Raw genomic sequence first — 10000 nt, 5'->3', positions numbered from 1 at the left:
CAGATCTCTGCCGGGCAGCAGATTATCACAGATCAGGTTCTGATTAGAGCGAACCGCCACACCGTGACACACACACAGAGAACACAACACATCCAGAACCTGTACACACACATAAAAACCTCATTCTTAGATTCTTAAAAACTGTGACATTGCCCACACGAGACTTTGATAGAGAAGTTTACATGCTGTATCAATGAAGGAGAATATCAAATATATTAACAATGCTTTATGTCTTTCTTTCAGCGAATAGAAATAGTAGTGACGTTTCTGCCTAAAACAGGAAGAAGAAGATGGGGAATGAAAATAATCCTGTATCTGGAACCTTTCTGAATACAGCATGTGAAAGCTTTTATCATTTTGCTTCTTATGTGAATATATCTGGTTTTAAAGATGTTAGAGGAAAAGATTAGTAAAAACATGTGCCGGTGTTTTTTGTGATGAAGTTTTCTGAAACGAACCGCAGTCATGAGCAGAATAATAGAGAGTATTATGATATTTCGAGAGAGGTGTCTCCTCACGTCACCTTGTGGTTGCGTCCGTGTTTGTCCAGCAGAGAGATGATGGATTTAATGTGTCCTTCTTTAATGATGTTCAGAGCTTCAGGACTCTCCACCAGAACACAGTGAAGAACCTCCAGAATCCCTGCAGACACACAACACAATAATCATTTCATTTTGTATTTATAAACAGATTTATACATTTCGGAAATATTTACATGCACGGTATATATAATTGAAGAGATATAAATTGCATTTGATATTTTTCATGAATATTTAAATGTACACGTATATCTTTATAAATACAAATTGAATGTGCACAGACACAGCGTGCTGTATACAGTCTGCTTTCATCACAAGCTGTGCACATTCACAAGAGTCACATCATGATGCTTCTGTACTAATCCTGTGACAAACACACATCACACAGAGTGACATGCGTCGTACGGACTCAGATCATCTGTACATGAACACAGCCGCTGAAGCAGAGTTATTAGTCAACAAATCATCAGTTTATCATTCTTTTTATTATTTTGACTAGATGTGCAGTTTAAGAAAGATACAACATTAATATGAAATATAATATTATACGTTTAAGTATTTCAAGTATTATATATTATTCAAGTATTTCTTTGGTGTTGGATTTGAGTTCATACCGGACGAGGCTTCCAACCTCTCTAGACGACTGATCAACCAATCCAAAGAGCCGGAAAACTGTGCACAATTCTTCCTGTTTCCTCTGATAAGAGCAGCTAGAGAGAGAGAGAGAGAGAGACAGAGAGACGCAGGGAGAGAGAGAGAGAGAGAGAGAGAGAGAGATTGGTAGGCATGTTTTCATGACGTATTGACGTGTAGAGTTGTTTTAAAGTGCTGATGATTGGAGCGGATGGAATTATGGCTCATACCCAAGAGCTCGTACAGAGAGTTCAGGATGGATTTCCAGGATTCTCCTGCTTCTTTTCCGGCCACGTCCGCAAAATGCGCCGCACTGCTGTAGACATGTAAGCGATCAATACACTCCAGCACCAGGTTTATCATGCCCTAGAGACACACAGACAGAGAGAGAGACACGTAACACATCCTCACACGCACACACGTGCATGCATGCAGTGAGACCACAGCGAGAACAACCTTCACCCCCTTCAGTAAAACTGTCTTCATGTACATCACATTATTCTGCATCTGGACTTTTCTCACCTCCTCCTGAAAGAGGTTCTGTCGGCTCTTGAGCGCCCGCAGTCCATTCTGTTTGTCCTCGTGCTCCAGGTGCTCATCAGGTGGCTGGAAGTAGCCAATCAGATCCTGCAGACTCAGACTGACCGATTCGATTGGTAGATCCAGCGTGGACGTCTTTCCTTTCTTACTCAGAGTATCAAGACCCCTGCGTCATGAACAACATACACAACTATTGACCAAAAACTATTGTGTGTGTTTGTAGTTTGTATGTGTGCGTGTGGGTGCGTGTGTGTGTGCGTGTGTGCACATGCATGTGTGCTTGTGTGTGCGTGCGTGTGCGCGTGTGTGTGCATGCATGCATGTGTGTGTGTGCGTTTGGGTGCGTGTGTTTGTGTGTGTGTTTGTATGCGTGCGTGTGCACGTACATGTGTGCGTGTGTGTGTGTGTGCGCGTGTGTGTGCGTGTGTGTGTGCGTGTGTGTGTGTGCGCGTGTGTGTGCGCGTGTGTATGCGCGTGTGTGTGCGCGTGTGTGTGCGCGTGTGTGTGCGTGTGTGCGCGTGTGTGTGCGCGTGTGTGTGCGCGTGTGTGTGCGCGTGTGTGTGTGTGTGTGCGCGTGTGTGTGCGTGTGTGTGTGTGTGTGTTTGTATGCGTGCGTGCGTGTCCAACCTGATGAAGCGGTTGAAGAGGAATACAGTACTGCGTATGACTCTGGCTGTATGAGACTCTTCGTGTTGTGACCGTGAGAGCGTCAAACCATCATCCATGTGACCTTCATGATGCATGATGGCCTAAAACACACACACACACATCTGAACTGTACATTTCATAAAGAATCCAAACACACTGACTCATACTGTACACACACTCAGATCGAGTCCATCTGTCCATCTCTGCATGATCTCCTCTGTGTGATACTGTGAATGTTTCATACTGTAAATCAGCTCAGGAGCACAAGCGCTTACAGTATATCCTTCAAAATAATTTGATCTGAAACATGTTCGTGGTTATTGTTTTGTTGAAATGTTTATCTCATGTTTTAATGAATAACTATAAATTGAAGCAATCAGCTGATGTCAGATTCAGACCTTTCTCTGAACTCCGCCCATGCGAGCACACTTGGCGTCCACTGATTGGTAGGTGAGCCAGAGGGCGGAGTCCACGTGCTGGATGTAGCAGACGGAGTCGCCATATTTGATGTCAGGAACACCCATCCCATCCACCTCCTTCCTCAGGCCAAAGTCCAGCTTCTCCTGCAGGCGCAGGACAGAGAATCATGGGTAACACTGAGTGTGTGTGTGTGTGTGTGCGTGCCTGGGTGGGTATAGTATGTGCGGGTGTGCGATTATAGCAAGTGTGTTTGTGTGTGCGTGCATGTTTGTGTGCGTGAGTGTGATCATATTGTGTGAGTGTTTGTGTTTGTGTGTGTGATTATAGTATGTGTGTACGTGTGTTTTTGTGTGCGTGAGTGTGTTCAAAGTGTGTGTGTGTGTGTGCGTCGCGTGCGCATAGTATGGTGTGTGTGTTTCTAGTGTGTGTTTGTGTGTAAAGTGTGTGCGTGTATGTGTTTGTATGTGTTGTGTGCGCATAATGTGTGTGCATGCGTGCGTTTATAGTATGTGTTTGTGTGTTCGCGTATAGTGTGTGTTGCATGCGCGTGTGTGTGTGCCCGTGCGTATAGTGTGTGTGTGCCCGTGCGTATAGTGTGTGTGTGTGTGTTGATGTCAATAAAGTAGTCTTTTATAGTGTCGAGCTCTTTCTCACTTTTGAGGAGCGGAAGCAGAAGGCCGTGGACTTGACATCTGCTTTCTCTTTGTCCATCAGCAGGAGTCCTTGATCCTCCATCATGCTGAGATATTTGCCGGTGGTCACGTGACGTAACCGAAACGGTTGACCCCAGCGAGTGTGACTGCCGCTCCAGCTGCACACAGACACAATACAGAACTTAATCACATCTTCGCGTGTGCCAGATTCAGAAGCTGCTATGATGGCCGTTCTGTAGGAAGCAGGTCAAAAGAAAGAGTCACACTAAGTGAAAGTGTGTTGCTCTAGAATTTGGCCACAACCCCAAAATGTCACTTTGATGAAACGGTTCCAGCTCCAGAGATGCCAGATTATTTTTAGCTGTACAGATCAGAACTCTGCTGGTGAGAAAGGAAAGAAATAGGTGCGTTCTTTCAGAGCCAACGTCCTGTCGAGTGTAATTAAAAGCTTCATGGGTATCCAAAAGCCTCCGGTGCGGCCCGGGTCAGACGTTACGTAATGACCTGAGATTACAGAACAGATCTCATCGCATCATCCGTCACAAAATACAGCATCTCGTTTCCTTCTGTTGCTGAGGTTTATATGGACCTATGAAAAACAGCATTCATTTTTCTACACAAAACCATATTAACACAAAAACACAGAAATGTTCAAACACGGTGAAAATAAACTCTGTGTTTTGGAGGTTTTCGTTCATGTCTGTTCAATTTAAATTTGTACCATTTTACAACGTGGCTATTTCAGATAAATTCGCTAAGATTAGCCACCTCTTTAAATCCCATAAGACCAGGATTTGCTATTGCGTTCATCTCTATTATCACATTGATCATCAATAATGATGACTCATCCTGCATTCACTTATTCCATCCAATCAAATGCAAGAATGAGAAGGTCCCTCGCCCTAATACTGCCTTCTTCTGACTGATATTTGTTATATATCTTTTTATGATTTGACGGTGGGAACCGCAGTTGTATTTTATACACACAGGCATGCTTCATCTGCGGCAGGATTCAAATCAAATTCATGAAACGAAGCGAACGCTGAAGTGATGTTTAGAAGTGTAATCCAGCTCAGGTCGAGCAGGTGTTCCAGCCGTGAAACTCTTTGAGAAAGTCATCAGTCATCGCCACGTCCACATGCTCAGTGTCCTATATACAGTATTCAACATCAGGGTCAGTGCGTCCTGAATGAGAGCAGAACGCTGAGAACTCTTTCACTCATTTATGAACTCATTCTCTTTGGCTTTTACTGACAACAGTTATATGATGTCATGACGTCACATGTTTGTTCTGAATGTGTAAAGGGAGACATTTACTGCATTGTATAAACGTCTACCGTGTGTTTTATCAAAGTAGGCACATAAATGTGAAATACACTGTGTTACATTGCAAACAAACGAACATCTAACTTGCAACTGACACTGAAGAACTTTAGTGAACATGATCACAGTCATCAGAAGACATGAGAACTGACTTACGCCACCCGGAGCGTCTCCAGTCTCCACAGTGATCTCGCGTGAATGGACACGGCTCCACCTTCATAATGTACCGCCCTGATGTGAACCAAGACAAAAACACAACACAACACATGAAGTCAACTCAGAGAAAGTGTTCTTATATCAGTCAAGAAACTAGTTTTGGGTGAACTACTCCTTTAAGAACACAAAGTGAATCTCAATTCAGCCATCGAGAGATTCTGTTCTCACTGCAGTCTGAGAGTGATCAGAGAAACAGAGCTGCTCTTCCTCACTGAATGCCCAAAATATCAAAACATCACAAATCAATATCATCCAAATATTAACAACATATTTCCCCATTTTACAAACACTGAGTGTGCAAATATAGCTGTAAGATTTGTTGCCTCTTGCCATCTCCTGAGGGACACATGAACATTCAATAAACATATCAAACTAATTATATATATTACCTTTACACACGATTCCCTTAACCAGCAAATATTGCGAGACAGATGATATCTAAAAAGACCATTTCACCAGTGTATATTCACAAGATCACAGCTAAATCTAATCTAACCACCATTCTTTTTTGTGTTGATGTGTTGTCCAGTGTTTGATCAAACCTCAAGAGTGACATAAAGTCATTACACAGACAGACAGCATGACAAGACTGTGATAGAAATCCAGGTTATCACATCAAAACAATCTTTTTGGAACTTTTCCTAAATACAATTGTTTTGCTTAAAAGTGAATCTGAACGTGTTTTCAGTATTTGAGGTCTAAACAAAAAATACTGAGCATCTGTTCAGTCATGTGCAACTGTTTCACCTGTTTTTATTTTCTGAACGTAAATGCAAATACAGACAACATTTGTATTAGAAACTTGTGAGAAATATTGTTCAGTAGTTCACAGAATGATACAAAAAAGATAATTTGACCTAAACCCATACTAGTATATAGTCAAGTCAGCATGTGTCCATAGAGAGCAGATGCTGTAACTACAGAAACACAAGATCTCATTCTGTCTCATCATCACCTCACAGGAGACCTGTGTCTCTGTTTCTATTTCAAGATTGAACGTCCTACTTCAACAAATACAAATAATTTCGAGATGTGTATGTGTGTCTTATAAAAACAGTTGATGTGTAGACTGTAGCATGTTCCTCATTTCATTTTAAATGACTTTTGTTTGACGGATCTGTAGAGTTGTAAACATCAGTCTCTATCTCATCCCACTTAAAGCCTCTGAGAGCTGAAATAGTGTTCCCTACAATGATCAGGTCCCCTGAAGAAAACATTTATCTCATTCATGTTTATCTTCATATAAATATCATTAAACTCTCGCAAAAGCAGAACAATAGTTGAGCTCTTCATTACGAAAAAATCTTCATCATCCCAAATCTCTTTCACCGTCTACACACCCAAACCTGTCACGATGTAATGGGTCACGTGACACATGAGAACCGATAGTGTTGAGTGTCATAAGTTGCATGACATCATACATCAAATTGGACATGCATCTGTCCTCCTCCTCACACTGACCTGCGCTGTTCTTCTCCGTGTTCTCCAGACGGGACCGTCAAACATTCATCCATGTGACCATGAAGCAGCCGCAGAACATCTCCACCGATAAGAAAGCCTGAAAACAAACATTATCACGTCAGATTAACGGTTGATCAGATTCTCACTTACAGTAAATGTGTGTGGCATTGGTTAGGAATGTTTATGTTTATGTGTGTTTGTGGTGGTGACCACACATTTAAAGGGCATTTCAACTTCACTTAAATAGTACAGCGGTGGTTATCACACACGAGCACTCACCCTGAGCCACTTCACTCCCCGAGCAGATGGGTGCTACGCTCCACAGGGTTTGCTGGAACGCCGCGTCCACATGTAAACTTCCATTACCATAAGACAAGTGCTGAGACACAGAAAGACACAGAGAGACATAAGAGACGTTTTACCTCCTGTTTCTAACACTTAAACACTTCTGGCAAACACTGCATGTCTTGAAATATAATCCACATCATCATCATCATCACGGAAACATTCATCAGCTGGACAAGGCTTACATTATCATGAGTAAAAGAAGAAAACATTTACATTTGGCAGATGCTTTTATCCAAAGCGACTTACATTGCATCATCCTATACATCTGTTTCTGACTGTGTGCAAATGCCCTGGGATGGAACCCATGACCTTCTCGTTGCTAGCGCCAGCTCTATCCACTAAGCCACAGGAAAGCTAATGATGTCAGTCATCATAAACATCAGCTCCTGCTCAGCATTTCTCATGCAATGTTTAGTTTAATTTAATTGTTCATTTATAATAACTTGATCATTTATTTCAAGGGCTGTCAAACAATTCATCACAATTATTCGCATGCAGAATAAAGGTTTGTGTTTAAATAATATATGTCTTTGTACTGTGCGTATTTATTTATTTTTATTTATAAAAACACACATGCATGCATACATTTAAGAACAATATACAATTTAATGTCGTTTATATAATTGGTAAATATAAATAAACCATCTAAATAATTCCTGAATATACATACATGTGTACTTTTGAAATAATATGTGCAATACATGGACACATATTATGTAAACACAAACGTTTATTCTGGATGCGATAAATCGCAATTTACCTGCTTGACAGCCATATTTAATTAATTCAGTGAAGAAACACTTGTTTTATGAATCCAATGTAGACTCTACACTCTCTTGCAGTGATTTGTGGGTAATATGAGTTGTTAAAGTGTGCACGGATCTCCCTGGTTAATGTATGTTTACGTACTTAGCATTCTATGATGTAAGACACACTAGTTATAGTTTTGAATACTACATAGGATGTGCGGTATGTGAATTGAGACTCACCAGATAGCGTTCAGACGACACGCTGACCAGAATGAGATCATCACCCACTCTCACTTTCTCTCCTTCTGACCTCTGTTTGGACGCAGGGTGAATGGTCCACCAACAGGCCTCACCTGCACAAACACACACACACACAGAATGACACCATAAGTGTTCGTCCCTCAATAAAATGATAATGTGTGAAGGGTAAACCGGAAGTGACATCACCTGTCGTGTCTTTCTGAAGCCCAACATCAAAAGCCAGTTTGTCTGTAGATGAGCGAGCCGTCGAGAGACAGCACAGATACTGGAGAGAGAAATACAACACATCAGTCACACACACACTAACGCACACACTAACGCACACAAACACACACTCACCATCCCGCTGTAAGAGTGTCGCAGTAAAACCGCATGACCGTACAACAGCGTCCGGTGACCTCCGCCCTGAGCCGTCTGAAACACAACACACGAACACACATTCAAAAACACACACACCGCACAATAACATGACATGATAATCAAAGACACATGTGTTTCATGTTTACATCACAGTCACAGGACAACCTGAAACACACACACACACACACACACTGACGACCAGAATAAAACACTACACACACGTCTACACACATTTTGACCGGTTTAACCCAACACACAAACTTTTTGTAGACTTAACACACACACCACCATCACATTAGATTTGAAATGGTTTTGTCACACAGGACTTAGTGAGACAGTCCTGATGAATCTCTCGTACAACAACCTATGGTATTTATCACAATACTGCCACAGACTTCATTCGCATATAAACACAGACACAGAAAAATCCAGTTAACACACCACATGAAGAGCACATCCCAAAATACAATACAACAACACAACACTATAAGCTCCTGAAAATCAACTGAACTACTTGTGAGAGGAAAAGTGTGTGCATGTGTGTGTGTGTGTGTGTGTGTAGCGCCTCACTTTTTCTTCCACATTATTGTGTTTTGTTTCTTGATTTATGTCTAATGTTTGCACAATCATGCCAATAAAGCACCTTAACACTGACATTGTGAAAGTGTGTTAATGTGTGTGTGACGGTGGTGAGATCACTGTACAGCTACACCCCTGCAAGACACACACACAATGAACAACACGCGCAGACACACACACACACAGTGTCCTACCTTCATCATGAATTTCTGTGGCCCATAAGAAGATAAAAACACACAAGACACACATTACAGATCTTCATCTAGAGCTCAATGACACTGATGTGAGGATGTTTTCAGATGATCCCGTTCAAACACGCAAGCTTCTGTCCATCTCAACATACTTTACTACATGCATGTCATGTGTTTATGCGTTGTGTGTGTGTGTGCGCGCTGCTGATTAACACAAGCAGACATGTGACGAGGCTTGTGATTGGCTCAGACATTCACACACTACACAGATCAATAATCAATCGGCAGATCAATGCTATCTGAACACAACACACATCTACAGTAAACACACGAGAAGAGAAAGTCATCTTCACTGGCATGCTGATCTCAGATCAGATGAGAAATAAAGCAGAAATGATGGAATCAGGTGGTGTGTGTGTGTACACGTACCCATCTCTCCATGTCTATGTGCTGTAGTTGTGATGAAGGCAGAAAGGAAAAACAGCAGAATGAAAGAATGAAACAGCATGATTGTTCTCATCAGACATCAACATCAGACTCCTTCAGTCCGAGCAGAGCACTCTCTCTCTCTGTATTTCTCATTACTCTTAAACATCATTCTCGTTGATCACATAATGACAATCATGTTTACTTCACTGGGAAAAGATTTATACAAATATAAACTTCTTTACAGTAATGAGAATCTATGGAGCTTCTTACTGAGAATTTTGTCTTGTTCTCGAGTACAAATGTCTGTAATATCTTGACTCAAGATGCATTTCCTTCATTAGCAAAATGACACGTCTTGTTTTTAGACAAATAATATTACATTTCAGTGAATTTGTGCTTAAAACAAGCAAAACATCTGCCAATGGGGTGAGAAACATCATCTAGAGTAAAGGTTTGCATTATCATTAGTCACTAAATTCAAGATCATTTTTCTCACCCCATTGGCAGATTTTTTGCTTGTTTTAAGCACAAATTCACTAAAATGTAATATTCTTTGTCTAAAAACAAGACATCATGTCATGTTGCTCATCAAAAGAAAATGCATCTTGATTCAAGACATTTTTACTTTGATGCTGTTTGCTCATCTGCTG

The 10000-nt window shown here is 41.3% G+C and overlaps 1 protein-coding gene across 1 annotated transcript in view; it reads right to left on the bottom strand.

Moving 5' to 3' along the window:
- The window catches only part of ryr2a (ryanodine receptor 2a (cardiac)), a 74149-nt gene extending 66001 nt beyond the window's left edge, over positions 1-8148 (bottom strand). The window contains 14 exon segments of the mRNA XM_079476795.1: positions 1-99; positions 524-642; positions 1154-1249; positions 1403-1538; positions 1695-1878; positions 2340-2461; positions 2759-2923; positions 3435-3591; positions 4913-4987; positions 6434-6530; positions 6713-6812; positions 7771-7883; positions 7978-8056; positions 8131-8148. The exon segment at positions 1-99 is cut by the window's left edge and continues 35 nt beyond it. Coding sequence (XP_079332921.1) covers positions 1-99; positions 524-642; positions 1154-1249; positions 1403-1538; positions 1695-1878; positions 2340-2461; positions 2759-2923; positions 3435-3591; positions 4913-4987; positions 6434-6530; positions 6713-6812; positions 7771-7883; positions 7978-8056; positions 8131-8133 — 1545 coding nt within the window. The 5' untranslated portion in view covers positions 8134-8148.
- Between the last annotated feature and the right edge of the window lie 1852 nt (positions 8149-10000).

This window comes from Barbatula barbatula, assembly GCF_947034865.1.
Source record: "Barbatula barbatula genome assembly, chromosome: 16".
In the NCBI taxonomy this organism is placed as follows: domain Eukaryota; kingdom Metazoa; phylum Chordata; class Actinopteri; order Cypriniformes; family Nemacheilidae; genus Barbatula; species Barbatula barbatula.
This window is presented reverse-complemented; position numbering and strand designations above follow the sequence as displayed.